Source organism: Lynx canadensis, chromosome A1, assembly GCF_007474595.2.
Source record: "Lynx canadensis isolate LIC74 chromosome A1, mLynCan4.pri.v2, whole genome shotgun sequence".
Taxonomy (NCBI): Eukaryota; Metazoa; Chordata; class Mammalia; order Carnivora; family Felidae; genus Lynx; species Lynx canadensis.
In genome coordinates this window covers 143,651,044-143,675,788 of record NC_044303.2, presented here as the reverse complement: position 1 = coordinate 143,675,788, position 24,745 = coordinate 143,651,044, and the positions used below count along the sequence as shown (strand labels likewise).

The following is a 24,745-nucleotide window of genomic DNA, read 5'->3' as shown; positions in this document are numbered from 1 at the left end:
TTTTTCTCTCTCAAAAATAAATAAACATTTAAAAATTTTTAAAATAAAAATATTTTGAGATCGAGAGACCACATAACTTTTATTACAGTATATTCTATTATTAGTTACTGTTATTTTTACTGTGCCCAATTTATAAGTTTAACTCTATCATAAGTATAAATGTATAGGGAAAAACACAGAATAGGTAGGGCTTGGTACTACCTGTGGTTTCAGGCATCCACTGGAGGTCTTGAAACATGTCTTGGACATAAGGTGGGGACTACTATGTCATCTACTGTTGTATTAGTTTCTTAGGTTTGCTGTACCAAAAAAAGTTCTTGGCTTAAAACAACACATATTTATTCCCTTAAAGTTCTAGATGTCAGAAATCCAAAATCAGTTTCACTGGAGGTGAAATCAAGATGTGAGCAGGGCTGCAGTCCTTCAGGAGCCTCTGGAGAGAATGGCTTCCTTGCCTTTTCCAGCTTCTAGAGTTCTATTCCTTGCATTCACGGTTGATGGCCTCTTCCATCTCCAAAGCCAGCACTGTACACATCTTCCAACCTCTCCCTCTTTTCCCTTTGTGACATAACCTTCTTTTGTAGCTAAATCTCCCTCTGCCACTTTCTTACAAGGATTTGAGATTATGTTTAGGGTATACCCATCTAATCCAGAACAGTCTCTCCCATCTGAGGAGCTTTAACTTAATCATAGCCTCAAAGTACCTTTGCCAAATAAGGTAACATTTGCATGTTTAGGTTTTAGGACCTATGTGTCATGGGGGCATTCGTCCTTCCACAGTCATTTAAAGGGGATGTCAATAAATCTTACTTTTTGTATGTTAGAGTGTTTTTATGCAGTCTTACATTTCAAAGTCTGCCAGTTTACTGAGGTCTCCTGTTAACTTCCCCTTTTCTGTATACTGTTTACAATTTCACATGGTAAAGTATGTTTTTCCACCTATCTCCACAAATATTTAGTTGTGATGATTTATAAGAAAAACACAGTCTTAAGAGTCCCATTATTTTCAGAGAATTAATAAGTACTTTCAAAAGTAGTTCATGGAACCCATTTTACAAAACTTGTTTTTATGAAATTTAGCCTTTCTGATTGTGTGTAAATTCTCTCATGGTTCAGATAGCTTTTATAGAACATATACACAACTTCCCCACAAGTACAACTAGCTAGGGAGTTATATTTTAAAAACTTTTTTTTAATGTTTATTTTTATTTTTGAGAGAGAGAGAGTGGGGGGGAGGGGCAGAGGGAGAGGAAGACTCAGAATCTGAAGCAGGCTCCAGGCTCTGAGCTGTCAGCACAAAGCCCAATGCAGGGCTCCAACTCACAGACTGGGAGACCATGACCTGAGTCGAAGTTGGATGCTTAACTGACTGAGCTACCCACGCACCCCTAGCGAGTTACATTTAAAAAACCGAAAGGAAACATTTTCCTGGAAAAACTCTTATCAGAGGTGAAGTATTCAATGAAATAAATACTGGAAGTATTAAATTCTTAGATGGTTTTACTAAAAAGAAACTAAATGAAGATTGGGAAAAAAGGAGAAAGTAGAAAGTATATTTGCACATGTGCAGGTATGTTAACAGAATATACATATTCTTCCTATCATGTGATACTTTTCAGAAATGCTATGTATGATTAAATCTAGCCAGTGTGTGAAGCAGATGTGAAGTAATTTGAAATTAATAACATCTAGTCTCAAAGACCAATGCTTTCACTTCACACAGGCTAACATCCTCACCAGTATTCTTAGGGAATTCTGTTAAAGAGGTGGAATCATTGTATCAAAATACAGATCAGAGAGTTTTGTCTTCCTTGCAGAAGAACAGCTCAAGAACTATGACAATTGGCATGACTAAAAATAAGTTTTTGGATGCTGCCAAACCATACTATCCTTCCAATAAAGTGTTAGATTACAAATTGCTTTCAAAATACAAGTGAAAGGTAAGTAGTACCAGTGCATGTATATACATCCGATGAAAACACTGAAGTACTCTTAACGGTGCTTACCACGCACAGTAACCATAGTTGTGTAGCATACTATCACACTTCAGTCAGCAAAATTACAGGGGAGAGCCAGGCAAATGTTTGGTTATAGCATAAAGTCTGGTCTACATGATGAAAGAATTCTTTTCCCATCCTTGGACACAGCTTAGGATGAAGTTGTGCGCTCTAGAGCCAGGTTATGTTTGCGTGCCATCTCTACCGTGTGTCATCTTATGAGAAAATTATGTATGTACCCTCTCTGTGCCTTAGGATCCTCACCTTCAAAAGAGGGGTAATAGTAGCTACCTCATAAAGGCTGAGAGGATTAAGTAACACAGGGAAAGTGCTTTCAGCAGTGTCTGACCATAGGGTAAGTCTTCACAAATGTTAATTAACCAAGGAATTTACCACGCACCAATTTATAAGTTGAGGTTTTTGTTTTCAGGCCTAGGAGTGGCATATTTGAATTTCTCAGTTTGAATTATCCAATCTATGGCTTTCCGCCATTAGCATAAATGAGTGAAGTTGTTCATTTGTGTGCTCATTAATTTATAAAAGGGAAATGGTCGAGGTATCACATTCCAAGGGCAAAAGGTTAAAAACTGTCAACTTTTTTTTGGCACTGTGTTTTTTTTCAAATTCAAAAGTTACTGTTTAAGCTATTCAGTTTTTATTATGTTAGATGCGTAAGCTTTCGGTTTCTACATAGAATTTCCAATAATTTGTAAGATCAAGAACAAAGTAAAGCAGTACAGTTGAAAACAGTTGTTGAAAAGCAGATGAGTAGATACAGCAGACACCCGAGATTACATTACTGAGGGAAAAATAGCATAGCTGAGTTTCTTGGCAAATGAATGAGAGGTGTATTAGGTTATAGTCTTATTTGGATATAACAGCAAGCAGACGAGTTTTTCCCTAGCACTGTCACATGGGATACTGAGTAACATGGGGATTCAATGGAAGTTTCTTTTATCAATCTATTAAAAAATTCAACGGGGAGCCTGATACCTTAATTCAATGAAGGCTTTCTTCAAAGGAATTAAGATAAGCAGAAATTTGCCTTCTGAATGTATTACTAGTGGGGAGGTGGGTTTATTCTTAGTTTAGAATAGTTAACCGGTTCCTTAAGCAAATACTAGATATCTGCCAAAGTACCATAATAATATATGAGAGTGAATGATTTAGGATACTAAGGATAGGAAGGTGTCTATTTTGTGTTATGGCTTAGCTTATAAATTCATATAAACTTTTCATTCTTTTCCTTAGTCTCGCCGTATTTGTGATACGATTTTCATTACCGTGATACAGATTGTTGTAGGAGACATGCTGTGCTCAAGCTGCTGTTAGTAGTACTCTCCTTGTTAATTCCACTGCTCTCTTTTTTCTTGATAAGTAAGGCTAACTTGTTTTTCTGAAATGTCTCAAAAGAGAGTTTGATTGCGTCTCCTAAGCTTTTTCTCACATGGTGAGAGGCTGTTTTTGACTGGAAGAGATTTTAAAAGTAGGTATTAGTGCTTTGTCAGTACATCAGAATATGCCTTTTATAGAAGAACCGAAGAGAACTGGTATCTCAGTGGTCACCAAAAAGTTGTGTTAGGCAACCTTAATTAGATTCCTGATATTACCCATTTAAATATTGTGGAATGTCTGCCAAACACGAAGGCTTTAGTAGAATTGGTACTTTTTGTATTTATCACTTGGTTCAGCTAATATTTGTATTTTGTTAGTTAAACTGTCATGATCTTCTATGCTGTGTTAGCTGGAAGAACCAGCTAGGGAACTTTTCCGGTTGAGATGATTGGTTTTCTTAGAGTTGATGTATTGTGAGAGTTTGTAGGACAAGCTTCCTGATTCACACAGTGATACAGTTATATTTTTTACTTGCTGTGCAGGATAATTATAGGTATTTTTAAACATCATAATAGAACTTTAAGCGGACCTCATTGATGGAAAAACTTGGATCAATGGGGATTTGTGTCTGATTTATAGTGGTTGTCTATGGGGAAGAGATGAATCCATTATCAATAGGACTTATAATATTTTTAATTGTCATTTACCTTTTTTTAAAAATTTAAGACATATATTCTGTCAGGTGCGTAAATCTACAATTCGTTGAATTCTTACACATATATTTATCTGTGTAATCACCAAGGTAACATTCTAATTGTTTTTTATTTTTTATTTTTTAAATTAAATTTTTTTACTAGTTGTGTTTTTTAAAGCAAATATATTGCATGATGGTTGTTTGTTTAAAATTTTATTACAAATATAACATATGTTTACCCCCTGAAAAACTGAGTTAAAAAACCAGTCACTTATAAATTCTACCACCAAGAACTCTATATTTCTTAATATATATTCATTCATTCATTCATTCATTCATTATGTGACTAATGTGTGCCAGGTATTTGAGTTGCTTGGGGGCATAGCAATAATTTAAAAAGACTTAATTCTTGCCCTTGAGGAGATAACATTTTAGGAGAGGGACAGTAAATAAGAAAATACATTGTATGTCACATGGCGATAAACACCAGGGGGAGAAGTTAAAACAAGGGGATTGGGGAATCCTGGGAAAGAAGAGGAAGGAGTTGCAGTTTTTACAGAGAGCAATCAGGACCAGCCTCACTGAGAAGGTAACATTTGAGCTAACGGCCTGAGGAAGCAAAGGAAAATGCTAGACAGATCTGAGGGCAAAGAGTACTTCATGCAAAGGCCCTGTGGTAGGCAGTGCTTGGCATGTTTGAGAAACACCAGGAGGGCCAGTGTGGCTGGAGTAAAAGATACCACATGGCAGATGAGGTTGGAGGGTGGGTATCCTGGTGGTTCTTCCTCCTGGCTACACAGGATAATCGCCTTGCAGGCTGAAAGTTTCTAACACAGCCACGGTTGAGAAACACTGGTAGAAGGCCTTTAGACTTTTGTAAGGACTTTAGTTTTACTGTGACTAAGTTGGTAAACCACTGGAGGGTTTTGAGGAATGACCCACCTGATTTAGGTGTTAACTCTCCTGAACCACCATCATCACACCCACTTGAGTAGCCGTCCACATTTTGCCTTTCTTGCTTTATCCTCACCCTTCCACCCTTTTTCTTCCCCATAGTTTTTTAATGCTAGCTTGGGTTTTTAGAAGGACAACTCTGGTTTCTGTGTTGAGAGAAGGAGAGGCAGGACAAAGACTGAATATAAGTACTAAATGTCCTCCATATATTTTTTCTATGCATATAGGCATATTTTAAACAAAACATACTGTATTCACTATTTTATAAACTGTTTTCATTGACTATTTTGGACATCTTATGTCATTGAATATTCTACTACTTTGTTTTTAATAGCGACATAGGATTCCACTGTATGGCTTTACTGTAATTTGTTTGGTCTTACATTACTGAACATTTGAATTTACATCTTTTGGTTATTGTAGATTATGTGGTGATACAACCAGCTAAATAGATAATGTAGATTATGTGGTGATACAACACAGCTAAATCTCTGCATATTCCCCTGATTATTTCCTTAAGGTAAATTCCTAGAATGGAATCGATGTGTCAAAGGATACGTACAAAAATTTAAAGGCTTTTGATATACATTGTCAAAGTGTTTTTCAAAAAGACTTTAACTGATTTGTACTCCCACCTGCTGCTTTTGAAAGTGTCAGGTTTCCTTAAACTCTAACATTGAGTTTTTTCATTGAAAAAAAGGTTTCCTGTTTTGACAGGTGAAAAAATAACTTGTGGTTCTAATTTTCAGTTCTTTAATTTCTAGTGAGACTGAATTTTATTTTCATTTGCATTTTAAAAATGCTTATTCATATCATTTGCTAGCTGTGTGACTTTGGGTGAGTCACCTAGGACCTATGCTTCTGTACCATGAAGTGATATTGTGTGCCTGCTTCACATGGTTTTCATGAACATTAAATGAAAGCATTTTGTAATGCCTAGATTTTCAAACTTTTTGACTATGATTCACAGTAAGAAAAAAAAAGTAGCTTACATTGCAGCAAGCATAAATAAATATGTAGCCCAAAGTTTCATGGATAATAAATATGTATACTGCTAACAAGTAAGATGTCCTCTGATATTTTACATTGTCATTCACTTTTTGTAATGCCCATTGTTAACCATTAAGTTGACCATGACCCTCTGGGTTGCCACAATGTGTAAAGAAACAGTGCTATAAGCTGTAGAGTACTGTATCTGGTGCCCTTTTTATCAATAGTGATTACCTCATGTACCTCTCTACTAAAATTCACTTTCAGAAAGGCTAAAAAGGCCAAAGACACCCCCCCCCAACCTAGCTTATTGTATACATAAATTAAATTTATCATCAGTGAAAAATAATAAATACATTCACAGTCAGAAAGTTTGGGATTCACAGTCAGAATTTGTTTGGGACTCCATAATGCTGTAATGACTGAATTATTTTAACACCACTGTTTTGAAATAGATCTAATGCATTTGAGCAAAAACCCTATGTCATTATAGAGATTGTATTTGCAAAACCCCAAATTGGGACACAGCATCTGACAAAAATTTTTGTCTATAATCTTTGTTTCCTGAGAAGCTGACAACAGTGGGCATCATAAATCACATTTAATTGTAGTTAATGCAGCCCTTTTTCAATAGAAAAAATAAGTATACTAAAGTTGGATAATCTGAGAAACTGAGAATGTGTGGCTACCGTACATAAAATACCAGATGCTGTTCGTTGGTAGACTTACATATAGCTAACCTACTTGAAGACCACTCAGAAAGGAGTTAGCCAGATGTAGTTATTACCTGTGACTGAGAAAACTCCATTAGATAGAAGTGATTCTTTCAAGTCTAAGGAAAGTTGGAATGGAAATTGTGTAGAAGGGGTGATAGTGTTTAATATTTGGAAAACACCCATGAGTTTAACCTTTTTGACAGTAAAATCACATTATTACTTTTGACTTATAGTTTAGCATTAAAGGTTAGGTTTAAAATTTTTTTTTAAGTTTATTTCTTTATTTTTGTGATGGGGGGCAGAGAGAGAGGGAGAGAGAGCGAATCCCTACCAGCCTCTGACAGCACAGAGCTCCACTCGGGGCTTGAACTCATGCACTGTGAGAACTGTGATATGATGACCTAAGCCGGAATCAAGGGCCAGACCCTTAACTGAATTACTCAGGAGCTCCTGGGTTTGTTTGTTTGTTAGTTAGTTAGTTAGTTTGTTTGTTTTGATAAGAAGCCAGGAAAAGTTTAAAAAACTCTAAAAGTTTGACTAGTACACATTTATTACTCCTGTAGTCACCCCTCCACAAAGGAAAAATTTTGAAGAATGTCAGGAATAATTTGGTGTATAAAAACTAAAACTATAATTTGCCTTTGGAAAAGAGCAGAATTTATGTGCTGTATCTATGCTGTATTGATTTTCAAACATTAAATGTCCTTAGATTTAGGGGAAAAAAGCAACTTGGTTTTTCTGTACTTTAGTGGGTGTTGACCTCAATTAGGTTTATATATGTTAGAATTATGAAATGTTGCCCTGCATATGGTTTGAGTGCTGAATTTTGGATTCTGGTCTCTTTCACTCTCTGAAGCTAAAATAAGGTTTTAAACAAGCTCAGGAATAAGTATAGAAATCTACTGGACTCAAATGGGTCAGAAGTATACGAAGATCTCCTAAGCCTCACTAGTAATCAGTGTTATGCAGATTAAAGCAACGTTGAAATACCATTTCATGCCCATCAAGTTGGCACAAATTAAAGATGTTACTTGGACATTACCAAGTGTTGGGAGGAAATTATCTAAGACTATTAAGAATATAAACTCAGGGGCGTCTGGGTGGCTCAGTCGGTTAAGCATCTGACTCTGGATTTCAGCTCAGGTCCTGATCTCACTGTTCATGAGATCGAGCCCCGCGTCAGGCTCTGCACGGACAGCATGGAGCCTGCTTGGGATCCCCTCCCTTTCCCTTCCTCCCTCCTTCTCTCTCTCTCTTTCTCTCTCTCTCTCTCTCCCCCCCACCCCCCACCTCCCCTGCTTGATTCTCTCTCTCTTGTGTCTGAAAATAAATAATAAACCTTTTTTTTATAAAAGAATATAAATTGGTACATGTGCTGTGAAGAGCAAATTGGAAATATGCTTTGGTGCATACCCTATGATCAGGAATTTTTCTAGTATATCTTCTTGCATGTGTGCACAAGTAAACATACAGGGGCATTGTTTGTAATAGTGTAAAAAATGGAACTTCTATGTCTGTCAGTAAGGAAATGGCTACATAAAATAGTCCAGTATTTTCTACTTGAAGTACAGTGTGAGCATCTTGTATAATTTTAAATTTATTGTTAATGTTTTAAAAAGGTAAAATTGGTTTTAACACATTTTGGCACAATATATCCAAAATAATATCTTTTTAATATGTGATTAATATAAGAATCATTGGAATATTTTACATACTTTTACTTACTAAGTTTTTGCAATCCCTTATGTATTTTATACTTAGAGCACCTCTCATTTTGGAGGCTAAAATCAGAAATACTTGAACTGAATTTAAATTTCATCAAATGTACAGTTGAAATAGTAGATTCACATACCCAGGTTGTCCCGTATATGCTTAAATGTGTTTAAGTGACTTGGGTATCAAAATCTAAATGAATTCACTTTATCAATTGCATAAGCCGTATTTCAAATATTCAGTAGTCATGTGGCTAGTAGTACTATATTGGACAGTGAAGCTCTAATTATACCATAGACTTTTGCATCACAGTTAAAAATAAATGATCTACATATCTATAAAACATAGCTGATTATTCAGATTTCACAGTGTCAATAAAAATTCTAAGAGAAGTGGTGTGAAGTTTTATTGTTTGTTGTGAGCTATTTAAAGTATTCAGAATAATACAGGGAATAATGTAACATTCATGCAACTGCTATTCAAATGTAGCAAACATTAACATTTTGCCACAGTACCTTCAATTCTTTCTCTTCAGTCCTGGATTTATTTCTTAGAATAGTTACTTCTTCAGATACTATATGGATTAAGTATCCACTTGGTTAGTTTGTAGTAGGTGTACAGGAAAAGTACCTAAGAGTATTGTTGTTCCTTCAAATATTATTTGTATTAGAACTTATATAATCTTCTGGGCGCCTGGGTGGCTCAGTCAGTTAAGCATCTAACTTCAGGACATGATCTTGCAGTCATGGGTTTGAGCCCTGCTTTAGGCTCTGTGCTGACAGCTCAGAGCCTGGAGCCTGCTTCAAATTCTGTCCCCCCTTCTCTCTGTCCCTCCCCCGCTTGTGCTGTGTCTCTCTCTCAAAAATAAATAAACATTAAAAAAATTTTTTTAAATAATATTTTTACATTTTACTCTTAAAGGTTTTAGGAATTGGATGTCTACTAGAAAATTTTTTTAGATTTTTTGGAATGCACCACCTATTTTAACACGAATTAAATTTTCATTAATAAGAGGCTTTTTTCCTTCGATTTCCCTTTTGTATATTTTTATTTTTCACTATGTAGCTTTATTTAGTGGAAATCACCTGGGTAAAGGATATTTAAAGTCTAATAGAGTTGGAAATAACAATACTAATTTAAAATTTTATTTTATTTATTTTTGAGAGACAGAGTGCAAGTGGGGAGGGGCAGAGAGAGAAGGAGACAGAATCCAAAGGAGGCTCCAGGCTCTGAGCTGTCAGCACAGAGCCCGACCCAGGGCTCGAACTCACAAACTGTGAGATCATGACCTGAGCCGAATTTGGATGCTTAACCAACTGAGCGACCCAGGCACCCCGCCTTTTAAAAAATTTTTTTTTTCATTTATTTATTTTTGAGAGACAGAGATTTCTTTATTTTTGAGAGAGAGACAATACTAATTTTAAATATAATGAGTTATCAGGAATACCTCTTTATTTTTATACATCCAGGATTTTATCTGAAATGGATATGGTTTAAAATGGAGAAGAGGGGAGCGCGTGGGTGGCTCGGTTGAGCGTCCAACTTTGGCTCTGGTCATTATCTCGTGGTTTGTGAGTTCGAGCCCCGCATCGGGCTCTGTGCTGACAGCTCAGAACCTGGAGCCTGCTTCAGATTCTGTGTCTCCTCCTCCCTCTGCCCCTCCCATGCTCATGCTCTCTCTGTGTCAGTAATTAATAAATGTTAAGAAAAAAAAAATTTTTTTAATAAAAAATAATAAAATGGAGAAGAGGGGCAGGGATGATGTCACTTGGTGGTTATTTAATAAATAGCATGTCAAGGGGCACCTGGGTGGCTCAGTTGGTTAAGCATCTGACTCTGGATTTCGGCTCAGTTCATGATCTCATGGTTCGTGAGTTCTAGCCCGACATCGGGCTCCGTGCTGACAGACATCAGCTTGGGATCCTCTCTCTCTCCCTCTCTCTCTGACCTTCCTCTGCTCACTTGCTCGCTGTCTCTCAAAAATAAACTTTAACAAATTACTTAAAATTTTTTAAAAATAAAAATAATTAGCAAGTCAGGTTCTTTCAGCATTGAATCAATTGATAATTATCATTTGCTAAAAAGTATACATTGAGTGGGATTGCTTTTCTTTACTATGAATTTTGTTATACCTCTTGATGTTTTAAAAGTGGCTAATAATTAAAGTGCCCAAGGTAAATAAGTACTATAATCTCTTTTAATAACTAGTGCTGTGGCCTAATGAAAGGACTAAGATTGATGAAAACCGCTCTTAAAATGAGGGATGGTATATAAAGAAATAGTATTTTTACTAACTATAATTTTGTAATTTAATAATCTTAAATTCCAAATGGAAAATTTTAATTTATTTGATGTCATGAAAGTTTCTGACGCTCAATTGTGATGCAAACGATGATTTTCTAAAAAAATCTTTCATTCAAAGGGTCATTTAACCAATTACAAGACCAAGGAACTCTATTTTTAAACATCAAACAGTTCTAAGAAATTCTTCCAGAAAAAATGTTTTGTAGTTGTTGGCGTCACATTTTGAATCTGCATACTTGTGGTATAACAATGTCACTTTACAGTTTTGTGTTGGCTAAATAGTAACTTGGAAGTTTTAAAAAACATATGCCTGCTATGTTTTTGGTCCATCACTAGATGGAGTTCTTGTAGTACAACTATGTGTTGGGTAGCCATTAGAATAATCTCTGCTTCCCTCAAAAGAAGCTTGTATTTTTCAAAAGATAACATTCTAAATGTATATGCAGTCAGCTGTTAAACACATAACATGGCAATAGAAGTACATAATTGGCAATATGCAGTTACAATATTTGAGCAGCATCAAGACAGGTATTGTAGTCAAGATTTTTCTCGTGTGGATGTATGGGGAGACGGAGTTAAACCAGTTCCCCAATAATCCCAGTGGGATTACCATTTATATTATTACTTGTGCAAGATAATTCTTTGGAGGAAATTCAGGTGCTTGAGCTCTGACTTGTCTGAAGACATTCTGTGCCACCCCCAAGTGGCACTGAAGCTAAGTTCTTCAGGTATTACATCTAAGATATTCAGTGATCATTGGTGTCTGTTCACTCCCTGTCTGATCCTTGCTCATGTCGTTTTGGCCTTAACAAGTATTATCCAGCTTCTCAAATTCCAAAAACTGAGCTGACATAGAATGTTTTTATCTTAGTGTGTTTTTACTTCTAACGGAGGAGAGTATTTTCACCTCACAAAGAAGTAGACATACCTTCAGTCTTGGATTTAGGCATGTTTGGATTTCTGCTTCTCCCCACTTTCTCTCTATTCCTCTTAATGAATAATAGAAATACCTTCATAGCATGTACTGTTGAGTCCATTGAGTTCCAAGCTATTAAAATTTGTCACTTATTCTTTGGTTCTTTGGCAGTGTTTATAAGTGATCCCTAAAACATTCTTTTCTTGGTGTTAATTTTGATGTGTATCTAGATTCCTCCACAATGCCGCTTTAAAAAAGTCTTTTTGGTACCTATACAGAGTTAAAAAATTAAGTAACACTTGAAGTTTTGTAAAGACAATCACTAGTTTCCCCTTCATCTAGCTGCATCACTAGAGTCAACTGCTTTTAAAACATCCAGTTGTTATTTCTCTTGGTGGTTTTCTCCCTATCTCTAATATGTGTTAAACTGCTATTTCTTAAAAGCTTTGGGTATTAAATTCTTAAAGTAGAAAGTCAGTTGATAGTGAACTTTTGCCATTGTCACATTTCTTCCTCCCACCTGTCTGAGTGCAGTTAGTCTTAGGAATTTTTTTATTGATTACCTCTAGAATTTTAAATGACCCCCCCCCACCCCCCACCCAAATCTAATTGGATATGCTGTGGGGTTGTGTTATAAAGTTGATGAATGACCAGTGTATAGCTAGCCAGGAGTTCTGGAAGACCATCAGTCACATTTTATTGAGGGGCACTTCATTGTAGGGTTTATTTCATGTAAACCTCTTCAATTATCATTTATGTAATTTTTTTTTTTTTTTACATTTATTTATTTTTGAGACACAGAGAAAGAGCACAAGTTGTGAAGGGGGAGAGTTAGAAGAAGACACAGAATCCGAAGCAGGCTCCCTGGACGTGGGGCTTGATCCCATGAACCATGAGATCATGACCTGAGCCAAAGTTGGATGCTTAACCAACTAAGCCACCCAGGCGCCCCTCATTTGTGTAATTTTTAAAGTGAAAATGACTTGCTTGAAACAATTAGGAAACTTATTTTACCACATGAGCCTGGAGGCTAATTCACTGATTCAGTGACAACTCAAGGAAGCAGATTCTTTGTCTTTCCATCTGCTATTCTTAGCAAACAATGTTGGCTTTGTTCTCAGGTTAGTGGCCTCATAGCATTAAAATGACTCCTTTAGGTCCGATGTCACTGCATACACAGTGTTATTTAAGAGAACACCTCTTGTTATGTGTGAATCTCTTTGTGACTGTACCCAGAAGCTTCCAGCAAACATTCCTTGCTTATCTCATTAACCTGAATTGCTTCAGAGGTCCATTCCTAAATGGACTTCTGGTAAGAAGACTGGAATTGCCTTGATTATTCTAGTGAAGCTCACAGTCATGTGGAGGAAGGTTGGAGCACCAGAACAAAATGCAGGGAGATGTTAGGAGGGAGTGCTGAAGAATAGTTGGTGGATAGCCAGCCGACCGTGTTTATAACAGTGTCAAACTCTCAGTGGAAACTATGATTAACCTTGGGGTTTCTTAAACTTCTACCAGGCTGCTTTCTTCTGAAAACTTAATTAGAAAGTCGGGGAATTATTTGAAACCATAACCTTCTTTATATCCCCTTTGCTACAATATTTAACTATATTTACATATATGAAAAAGAGTATTTGTAAACCAAACCTTAAAAGAAGACTAGGGAAGGGTGCCTGGGTGGCTCAGTGGATTAAGCGTCTGACTTTGGCTCAGGTCATGATCTCACCGTCTGTGAGTTCCAGCCCCGTATTGGGCTCTGTGCTGATAGCTTGGAGCCTGGAGCCTGCTTCAGATTGTGTCTCCCTCTCTCTCTCTGCCCTCCCCTGCTCATGCTCTGTCTCTCTCTCAATAACAAATAAACATTAAAACAAAAATTTTAAAAGAAGACTAGGGAGTGTATAATTTCTTTTTCTTCCCTTGATCTTGGTTGTTAGTATTGGACCCATACCTTTGCACTTCCTTGAAACATAAATTTATTGCATAATCACATAATGTTTGCAAAAATACAGATTTCAGTAATAATTTTTAAAAAGCATTATCATTGAACTTTTCTAAATCAAAGCTATCCAGATGATGAAAGTTAACTTTTTCCTTTTTTTTCTAGATCTAGAGTTTATATATTTCTTGGCAAGTAGTCTTTTTTTTTGCTTCAGTTTTCGTTGTTTTTTTTCTTATTACAGAGATAAGAGTTAAATATACTCATTCTTTATGTCAATTCTAATGTGTTTAAGTAAACCTTGTTTTTAAAACAAAACTCTGATTTTACCACATTTTTCTCAGGTCATCTTGTACTTCCATTCTTCCGGTTTTTCACATCCGTATTAAGTTTGGAGTTGATCACTGCATGTAGTACTTTTACTGCATTTTAGCCCAAGATGAAGAACTTCCGAATTGTTCTTGTACCAGCTTCATAGAATTATTTTATGAACCAACTGGAAAATATTCCAGTAAGCTTTTCTTATAATAGGTCATTTGAACTACTCATTGTCCTGATAATTGATGGAAGAAATGCCAAAGTAGATGATTTTCTAGTTTTAAAGTGTGTATGGGTGTGGTGTGTGTATCTGGTTCAATTTTATTCCTCTAAGGCAGTTTAAAGCATTTCATGCCAAAATCTGTTTGCTTTAAAATTGACTGTTAGATTAATTCCTTAGAAGAGTTCCTTTCAATGTCGTTTAAGAAATAATACTCTAGTCGTTACTAAATAAAGCTTCGATTTTGTATTGTATTTTTTATATATGTTTTCTACTGACAGTAATGTCAGTAAAAATGGCAGAATATCCAGACCAGCTTACAGTGAGATACTTTTACCTCAAAATTTATCATTTGATTTTCATATTTTGGTTATAAATATAAGTCCTATGACATGTTAACGTGTTACATGGAAAAGAATTTTGGGGCCAGATAATTTTACCACATGCTGGGTTACTCAGGCCTAAATGGGTTTCTTTACTGCAGGATGTTTTAGAACCTTTAATACACTAATGTACATTATAAGTATTTCAGAATGGGACAGAACAGTGTTTGCAGAATTTATTTAAACACGGAACACTCATTTCTAAGACTGTTGTTCCATAGAACGTATTTTGGGAACTATTTGTATCTGATGCAGTTAGTATTTTTGTGAATTGCTGTAAAGGAAGTACTGTGTCTAACCTTTATTGATGAATGCCATCCAGTTTACTTAAAAAAGTATTAACTTTAACACTTGGACACTTGGGCCAGTTAGTTTCAAATGCTTTACGGATCCTTTTAAAAATTAAGAGCTTTAAGATTTCAGGTATGGCTTTTCTCTGCTGCTTCTAAAGAGCTTTTCTCTAGAATGAAATTCACATGTTTAGTGTTATTGAAATGTATCTTAAACAGACTAGTGTGATACGATCTCTTGATGACTCCCCCAACTTTTTTCTCCTCCGTGGTTTTCTCTACTGTGCTCCAAACTAATATTTTTAAGTTTTCATTCTGACAGTTTTATATGCAGACCCTTATACACATCTGAACTTGGTCAAAACTTCACTCATCCTCTTCCATTTCATTCTTCCTCAAACCCAGACTTCAGTTTCTGTTTCCCAACATGGCTAGTGGCACTATTGACATTTCGGTCTGGTTCTGTCTTGTAGGGGGCTGTTCCGTGCATTGTAGATGATTACCGATGCCCCTGGCTTTTACCACCTAGGTGCCAATAGCAGTCTCCCTCAGTTGTGACAACCAAAAATGTCTCCAGAAATTGTGAAAGGTCCCAATTGGGGCAAATCACCCCTGTTTGAGAAACATTGCCCTGCAACCAATCTGTTGCTTAATTTTACTGATTCTGTTTTCTAAATTTACCTTTAATCCCTCCTCAATCTTCATTCCATTCCCTAACTTCCATTCCCCTTCCTTCCTTCCTTCCTTCCTTCCTTCCTTCCTTCCTTCCTTCCTTCCTTCCTTTCAGGTTTTATTTATTTGTTTTTGAGAGAGAGAGAGCACAAATAGGGGAGGGGCATAGAGAGTGAGGGAGACACAGAATCTGAAGCAGGCTCCAGGCTCCAAGCTGTCAGTGCAGAGCCTGATACGGGGTTTGAACCCACGAACCATGACTTCATGACCTGAGCTGAAGTCGGATGCTCAACCGACTAAGCCACCCACTCACCCCATTCGTCTTTATTTCTAATACTTGAGTTTTTTTCATAAGAGTCTGACTAGCCTTCTTGTGTTCAGTCTTGTTTCCTTCCCATCCACCTCTTCAGTACTGCCAAATGTGTCTTTCTAAAATGTAGAGCTGCTCTCTATTTACAATCTCTGAGTAGTTTCCAGAGGGGACCCACATGAATTGGCTTCTCTCTTTAGCCTCATTCTTCAAAGGCACTCACACTCACTAAGGTTCTTGCTACACCTACCTGTGTACTATTGCCTCTTCCCACTGTTACCATACTTTGTTTCAAATTCTACTAAGACATCACATTCTCCATGGTAGCTCTTGGTCATTTATTTCCAAAGAATCTGTCATGGTGAAGAGCATTTTATTTTTTTTGACATCTGTCCTCCCTCATCATTTTCAGGGGCAGGGACCATCTTTATCTGTTTTTGGCTTGTAGATATTCAGTAAAGGTGTGAACTATTTATTAGTATGCCTTGATAGATGTAGTAACTTCCTTGTTACTTCTAGGAACTCTGTTCCCTGTGTCAGCAGTGAAATTATTTTCCTAATATTTTTAATCTAGAGTTTGACAAGATTTTGACCAGAAATCTTGAACTGTAATTTTAAGAAGTCACCTATTCAGAAGAGAATTGAAGAAAAGCAGTGTACTTGGTTGATACTCAAATTCATAAGGCACACTTGTAAAACAGCTAGTTTAAAGATTTTTATTCACAAGGGAATTGAATTTATGGATTAATTGTGCAGATTAATATAATTATGTGAATTAAAATGTGGAAAGTATTTATAAGACTCAAAACACTAGATTTCCGCTGATAGGGATTTGTTGATTGGTCATATAAGATGTGTAAAGGCAATATCATTGTCTTAACTATTTTTGTTTCTTATAAAATACATATATTGCAACACCCTGCACTATTTAGAAATTTACTGCTTGTCAAATGGGGGAGAAGTTGTTAGATAACCCTAGAGTTCCTACTTCCCTTCCCTCCATGCCCTAAATAAATACATTTGTGTGTTTGGGTTTTCCTCTGGATTGGAACTAGTTAGTTACAGTCAGGCTGACCAACTGCACTACACCTAGAACTTTAATTAAAAGGTGAAGAGAAAAAAAAGCCTCAAGGTTTGTAGGGCTTTTTGGAAGATAACCCAAGTGTAGCCTCACTGAAAAATTGAAGGATTAAAGATAGGGAAAGAGGGAATGAACTAGACCTTTCTCCAATTCAGAAGAGTTCTTCATCCAGGCACAATGCCTTGGGAGGTTGTGAATAATTATTTGTTGAATGAATCTATATGTAATATGAGTTAAGCCAGAAGTGATGACTCTCTGCTTCAGTTTTTAGGGAGTGGCATAAAATGTATCAGTTGCTTCACAACAGATTCTTAGAATAAGAAAAGTTGTTATGGAGGTTTCCAGAAATAAAGCTGGGAGGAGCCAGGTTACCTACAGGGAAGGGGCCTCCCTTTCATACCTGCTCTCCAAGGGCTGAAGAAGATCATAGACATATGTGACACCCAGCCTATTACTGTTACCTGAAGAGTCGTGTTGCCATGGGCCAGACTTGGCTTGCCTGTTTTCTAACTTCTTCTCTTCCATACTCTCCTTTCTTTACTGGTTAAAATTCTCTTTAGGACCTTATGTAGCTTTAGGAAAGGAAGATGTTGTGTAATTGAAAGAAATGAACTTTATTTGGGCTCAAAGCAAAAAAGCCTGGTAAAGGCTGTTTCCAGAAGAACTTCTACTCAGAACTTGGAAAATTTTGCATTCTCATGCTTCTGTTGCATATATACCATCACATACTTGTTTTCCAGACTGTAAAATAAGCTAATGATATTTTGGATACACATTTTTTAATAGTTTGGGTTCTTGAAATTATTTTTAAAATCTGTTTAAGGCCCTACTCAGTAAAAGATACTATGGTTGTGAGCTACCTTGTTTTCTGTATATTTTTTAATATAGTAGAGGTCAACTTTTCTCAGTAAGTTTATTACCTGTTACTGGATTAATCTAGTTTTAAATAGGTGAACATTTTTAACCTAGTGCTTTAATATAAAGTTCTTGTATTTTAATAGAATATAGTCGGTTCTCATTATTTAGAGTAGTTGTGTTCTATACAGGCATCACGAACACTGAATTATCAAATACTCAAAGGTTGCTTCTAGGGGATACAGAGAGTTAGGTTCCTACAAGCCTCCGATCACATTTTCATCAACCAGTCAATACATAAGCTTGTTTTATGTGTGTTTGTATTTAAAGACCCCTCATTTAATGTAGACAATTGATTCATTACCATTGAACTCATGGCCAACAGCACTATAATTCATGCCTGAGCATAGCTTATAACGTTCTCTCCGTAAGACACATCACAGCCTTCTTGCATCCAAGAATAGACCGTGCTTCAGCACTATGCTTGGGAGCTGTTTTACACAGTGAAAACACCAACAAAAAGCACAGTATTATGAAATGCATGGTGCCAAATAGATCACAAAAAGGACACTTGTTTATAGTATGGGAGCTGAAATAAGGCAGAGTGTTGCCTTGATCAACCTCAGATGGAAGCATGCATGTCAGGCGATTGCATCTTTCCACTGCAAAAGACTAAGAAGGTACCTCAAGTACTGATTTTGGAGTTACAAATACATTTTAGTGAGTAGACAGATTCGTCACATAATGAGAATGGACTATAATTGTTTTAAAGAAGCTTATGATTGAATACTTACAGTATTCAAATATGGAACAATGTTTCTATCGTCTTGGGGGATGTGGGAGTTTTGGGGTAAGTGGAGTCATCCTCACAGATTTCATGTTCTCTTATCCAGTGCAATAAAATGACTGCTTTCAATCTGTCATTTTATTTTCTGCCTGATAGGGAACAACCCATCTTCAGCACTCGAGCTCACGTCTTCCAGATTGACCCAAACACAAAGAAGAACTGGGTTCCCACCAGCAAGCATGCAGTTACTGTGTCTTATTTCTATGACAGCACAAGAAATGTGTATAGGATAATCAGTTTAGATGGCTCAAAGGTAAGTTATATTCTCTTTAAATGATCTTGCTCTTTTGCTTTTTATAGTAGAGCATCTTCTGTTTTATTTGGGGAATTTTCATCTTTATTAAGATACAATATTTCCTTTTGAGTTTTAAAAACTTCAAAAGGCCAAAATTGATCATTTTTAGCAACACTTTTTGTCTTTTTATCTTCTAAATTACTTGGATTGACCACCTTATTTATATTGAGTTACATTCCAAAATATTCTACAAATTTTAGGTTTAGTTTATTCGATATATATTCATTGCATATCTATTACATGTCAGGCACTATGCTAGTTGCTATGAATATAGTGGTAAACAGAATGGACAGTTTCTACACTGTTGGAGCTTACAGTCTAGTGAGGAGCTAGAATTCTTTTCAGATACACTTTTGTAGATTATTCAGTAATTCTAAGTCCCTAAATGGTATGAAGTCTGGTCAGTGTCAGCATTAAAGCTGACATCCCTTACTCTGAAGGGAAGCATGTGGACAAGACCTAAGTTTTTATTTTTAGGAGAGGCAAATAGTATAATGTTTAAGAGCACGGACTGCCTGGGTTCATATCTTAGCTCTGCCATCTACTAAGTTTTTGACTTCTGGCAAATTACTTCTCTGAGCCTCATTATTCTTAGTAAGGATTGAGTTAATATCTGCATAGCACTTTGATCATTGTCTTATAGATAGTATGCTTTTCAAAGGGGGGGAAATGCCATTTTTTATCAATGAATTTTGAATAAGTAATACCAAACATCAGATTCTGGATAAAATGTGTATAGAAGGACAAGGGTTTCATTCTTCTCCTTCACGTTTTTTTAAAGCCATGAGGCCTTTGAACTTGCAGAAATTTTAGCAGGTCAGCCCAGGGTCTAAGAGCACACACTCTAGACCTAGACTCTCTGGTTTGAATTTTTGCTCTCCTGCTTCCTAGCCATGTGACCTAGATGGAGCAAGATAGTTCATGTCTTCACACCTTAATTTTCTCATCTGTAAAAAGGAACTAATAAAAATACCTACATCATTACGCCATGGGATTCATGTGAAGATTAAGTAATTTATGCAAAAACACGTAAAGGGTGTATAGTAACCACTATAAAAACACTGCTCTTGTTATCATTGTTAATATTTTTAGGCTATTAGGTATTGCCTAGTGGTTTGGGGAAACAAAAGATAATTTAATGCTCAACTTTCAGTTCATTTTCTCTTGTGCTCACTGCTTATCTCCTTAACTAGATTACAGAACCCCAGGGGCTGTTTGCCCCTTATCTTCTACTTAAGTGACTAGTACGTATTTATTAGAATAATTGATTCTCTTTCATTTTTACTTGGAGGATTTAAAGGACTTGAGAAATACTAATAGTTAATTTCTATAAAACTTCTTTAATGAAGAATAAGTTTGTCATATTTTGTAACTGTTTAGTGACATCAACAGGTATTAGTTGTTGTGATCTCAGCCACTAGAATATTAATTTCTTTTTTTCCCTGACTGGAACTTTCAGTTCTCTATAATCTGTATTTCCCTCTTGGCCCAAACCACAGATAAGATGGAGTTTTATCAGATGGGAGACTTAAATAGAATAAAGTTCAACTGAAGTATTCCCATGTCCCATGTGATTAAATAACTCTCATGTGTCCTTCCTTCTGAGGCGATAGGAACTATTGCTTCTGGCCTCCATTCTTGAGTATACTTTGCAGCTTGTAAACATTACACTCTTAAACAGCTCTTGCGAACAAGTTTTTATTTATTTTAACAAAATCTACCCTCTGTAGCAGTTATGATTTCTATCACATGTTCCATTTTCTAGTTAACTTTTTAAAAACTGATGCTGGTAACTACTGCAGTACCCTGCAGGCAGAGTTGTTTTTTTGGTAAGCAATAGTGTAAGCAGAGTGGCTTACTTGTGGCTAAATGAGTGTTTTCTCCTCCCCGCCCCACTTCTATTTCTGCACTGCATGATGAGTTGGAAAGCCCTTAGGTGCCCCTGATTAGAAAATGTCCATTTGTTCTCATTTAATGCCCTTACTGTGCATGTAAAGTTTGCTTAAAGGCTTTCTAATCATGCTGCAGAGACATCAGCATGGCCGAGGGCCAAGATAAGGGCACTACATGATCTGTAATGACACAGCATTTCTACCTGTTTTCCTTGAAAGGATGGGAACTCTGGGATTGAGAGAAAATTTATTTTAAAGAATTAAGATTTTCCTTTTAAGTGGATTCATCTTCAAAAAATTCAAACCATTCTATTCAAAGAATTCTAATGAATAATTTTTTTAAGTTTTTTTGGGGGGCAGGATGGAGCAGAGAGAGAGAGTGGGGGGAGGGAGAAAATCCCAAGGAGGCTCCCTGCTGTCAGCACAGAGCCTGATGTAGGGGTCAAACCCATGAACCATGAGATCATGACCTGAGCCAAAACAGAGTTGGACACTTAACTGACTGACCCACCCAAGCATCCTATGAATAATGTTTTTTAAGTGTGGGATCGTCTTTCATTTTAAAGTTTTTCTTCAGTGATTAAAGAATCCCTAAACAAGTAATCCCCAAGACAAGTGGAGGCAAGGAAAGGTTCAAAATGGGGATTAAAATGGGACTCTTAACCTTAAAAGCATCAAGAAGTTCATTTGAAAGAGCTGAAAGTGAAGGTCTGTGACCTACAGCAAATGGGTCATTTTTCTTACATGTTTTCTTACAGGTTTTCTTACAGGTTTTCTTATAAAACCTATTGCTACCTCACTTTTTGAGAGTTACTGAGATCCCATGTAAAATGCCCTTCTCTCCTTGGAAACACTTAGATCTCAGCTCACAAGCACCCTCCTCTGGGAACACTCAAGGACCGCCAAATCTAACCTAGTACCTGCCAGTCCTTGCCTTCTAGACTCCCTCTCTCTATCAGATGCTGGTCGTACAGGCTTCGTAGCACATAACACTCTGAAATTACATTAGTCAGTTACTTACGTATATGTTAATTGACTGACTGTTCTTGGTTTAGAATGTAATCCACAGTTACATTACCGTTCAGTGTTACATTTCAACTCTCTAGAATTGTGCTTGGCATTTAATAGGTACTCAGCAAAAAAAAGTTGCATAACCAAATGATTCCATAACCAGATTCCTTACCTTTTGTTATATTTTGTTATTAACCATTTGTTAATATATCCTTTTCCATTGAGTCTTTTCATTTCATGACTACCTGCAATTTAGAGTACTTTGTTAGCCACATTTTACAGAATCTAAAATGACACGCTAGGAAAAGCAGCTTTTGAACTGAAGGGTAAGGAGGTTTGAGTATGAGTATTTAAATTTTGTCACAGGTAAAAATGCTTAATCAAGGGTAAGGGCTCTCATAGAACTACAGATAACACATCTGCTTTTGCGACAGAAAGCAAGGGGCCAGCTACTCTTACTATCTTCTTTAGTAGGACAGGTGTCATACATTTATTATAACTTCATCAATACATGCATACTCATAAGTATTTATATTTGTACTGTTCACGTGTTCAATAGATTTTGCTTTGTTCTGAAAATGCTTGATTTTCATTCTACATTTGGTAGTTCACCAAAAAACTGCTTATGAATTTGGTAACATGTTTATTTCTATTATTACTGGAATCACTTTGTAATCTGAATTTTGGAGGGCATTAACTCACTAACTTAACTGATTATATACTTTTATAGTACTGGCAGTGGGAAGGTACTTCTCTTAATATGATACACAGTAATAGTTGGAATTTATTATGGTGTTCACCAAAATCAATATTTAATAGCACCAAAATACTAATTTTGTAAGAAACTATGTGTTAAATAGAAATGATAGTGAATCTCAGTATCATGAATTTATACCACTTTGTGGGAAAAGAAGTAAAGTATATATTTAGGGGTTGTTTTTCCCTTGAGTAAACTCATTAGAAATCCTTTGTTTTTTTACAGAAGTAAATAGTCCTGTGTTTAAATGCCTGTTTGCTAACTTTTGGCTTGTAACTCATATTTATTTTATTTTTAGGCAATAATTAATAGCACCATCACCCCAAACATGACATTTACTAAAACATCTCAGAAGTTTGGCCAGTGGGCCGATAGCCGGGCAAACACTGTTTACGGACTGGGATTCTCCTCTGAGCATCATCTTTCAAAAGTAAGTCAACTCATTAGATTACGTGGAAATCTTCATCTTCAAATCATAGGTCTTAAATATATAATAGCAAATGAAAAGTGTAAAATATAGGAGAAATTTAATACACTAGAACAATTATAGTGATTTTAAAGCAAGAAGTGAGAGATCATTGGATTTCACTGTCAATTGGGAAATAATTTATACACATTAAAAACGGTCACCATTGATAGAGAAGTATTTGGGTGGTTAACTCTCTGTATGATAGTTCACATAACAGTTGGGGATTATCACTTCTGAATGGACTTTGCCCAGGGATTAGCACCCTTAGTGGAGATGGTCTGCAAGAAGGTAAACAGCAAGCTCTTCTGAATTGTGAAAACGTAAGCTGATAGTGATACAGATTTCAGCTTTTTGACATGACAGCAGACACTTAAGAATTACTTTGTTTAGGGAAAATGGTGCTTTCTCTGAGAATTACTTCAAACTCTGTAATATAGTACAGAGTGGTGAGATCTAACAAACACATGAAGAGTTCCTGCAAGATACTGACCAAGTGAATGACTGTGGCCAGAAAGGCCAACAAAATACAGAACATCACCAGGCTAATTACTGGAAATAACAGAGTTGTCCCGCGTACCAGCAGCAGCTTGCAGTGTTTATACCAGCAGTGCCTTGTGGGTGTCATCCACAAAGACTAAGGCAAAGGAAACTGTCTCAGGATAAGATACGGATGAAGGAGATGAGGAGTACTCATTTGGCTCGTCAGATTTTATGCTCACCAGACCCAAAGATTTATTCTTTGAACTTCTCTATTTGAAATGTTCAATTAAAAGGATAACCCTACCTTTCACAATAATTTGATGCCTTTTGGGAGTTACAAATGTTCAGCTTCAGGGTCATCAGACTCTTGTAGGTATACACTGTTTATGTTTACACTGTAAGCTATTCATTACAGAAATCATTCTGATGCTTAAAAATAAGTTCTTTTTAAAAATAATCTTACATTTTTGTGAATATTTATTGACTCGGTATAGTTAGATCAATAATTGAAGTAATCTTTGCTTCCATTTTTTTTGGTTGTAGACATTACTTAACATGGTTGTTTTCAAATATTTTTATTACCTTTAATATAAATTACAGTTTAGGGTCCAATTTTAAGGCTATTTTAACTTTCGCCTTCATGATTATAAGTCCATTCTCTGTAGTATGATGAAAATGAAAAAGTGTTACTGATTTGTTTTCTGTTACACCCATCTTACTCTCTAAATTCATTTCTTGGACTGTGGTAAAGGTATGAGTTCTAGATTCAAAGTATTTCAACATAGCAGGGACACAGGTATCCAGCTGAGCATTGCCTCTCCGGAAATAATCCCCTTAGGAAATTACACATTTGTTCTAATAATTTTGCCATTACTCAGTTGGAACCTTTTTGGAACTTCCTTTTGGAATTGTCTATTAAAGTGTAGAGCAAAAAAAGTTGATATATTACCCTTGCTAAATTTCTTGACAGGAACTAAATTGTGGATTAATTTCTCAAATAAACTTGTATGAAATGATTTTTGGGCATAAGTAATTTTGACTGCAAATTGAGTTTTTGTCACATCTTTGAGGTTACTGGGCAGCTAGCTAATGTGGCAAAGTAATAGCTTATTAAATGCTGTCAGTTATACTGTATCCTTTCATTTGATCTTTTTTTTCTGAGAATGGCTTTTATATTTCAAGAATTTTTCCTCTTTAAAGTTAACATATACTTTTGACCAACCTACTGATAGTGATTCCTAGTATTTTGAGGGAGAATCTACATTAAATAAACTAGACTTGGCTCCAGGAATTATTCACTGGACTTGGCT

The 24,745-nt window shown here is 36.1% G+C and overlaps 1 protein-coding gene across 1 annotated transcript in view; it reads left to right on the top strand.

Moving 5' to 3' along the window:
• The window catches only part of HOMER1 (homer scaffold protein 1), a 134,509-nt gene that overhangs the window by 29,608 nt on the left and 80,156 nt on the right, over window positions 1-24,745 (top strand). Inside the window, exons 2-3 of the mRNA XM_030323699.1 lie at window positions 18,628-18,784; window positions 22,785-22,916. Coding sequence (XP_030179559.1) covers window positions 18,628-18,784; window positions 22,785-22,916 — 289 coding nt within the window. The remainder of the gene's footprint in view (window positions 1-18,627; window positions 18,785-22,784; window positions 22,917-24,745) is intronic.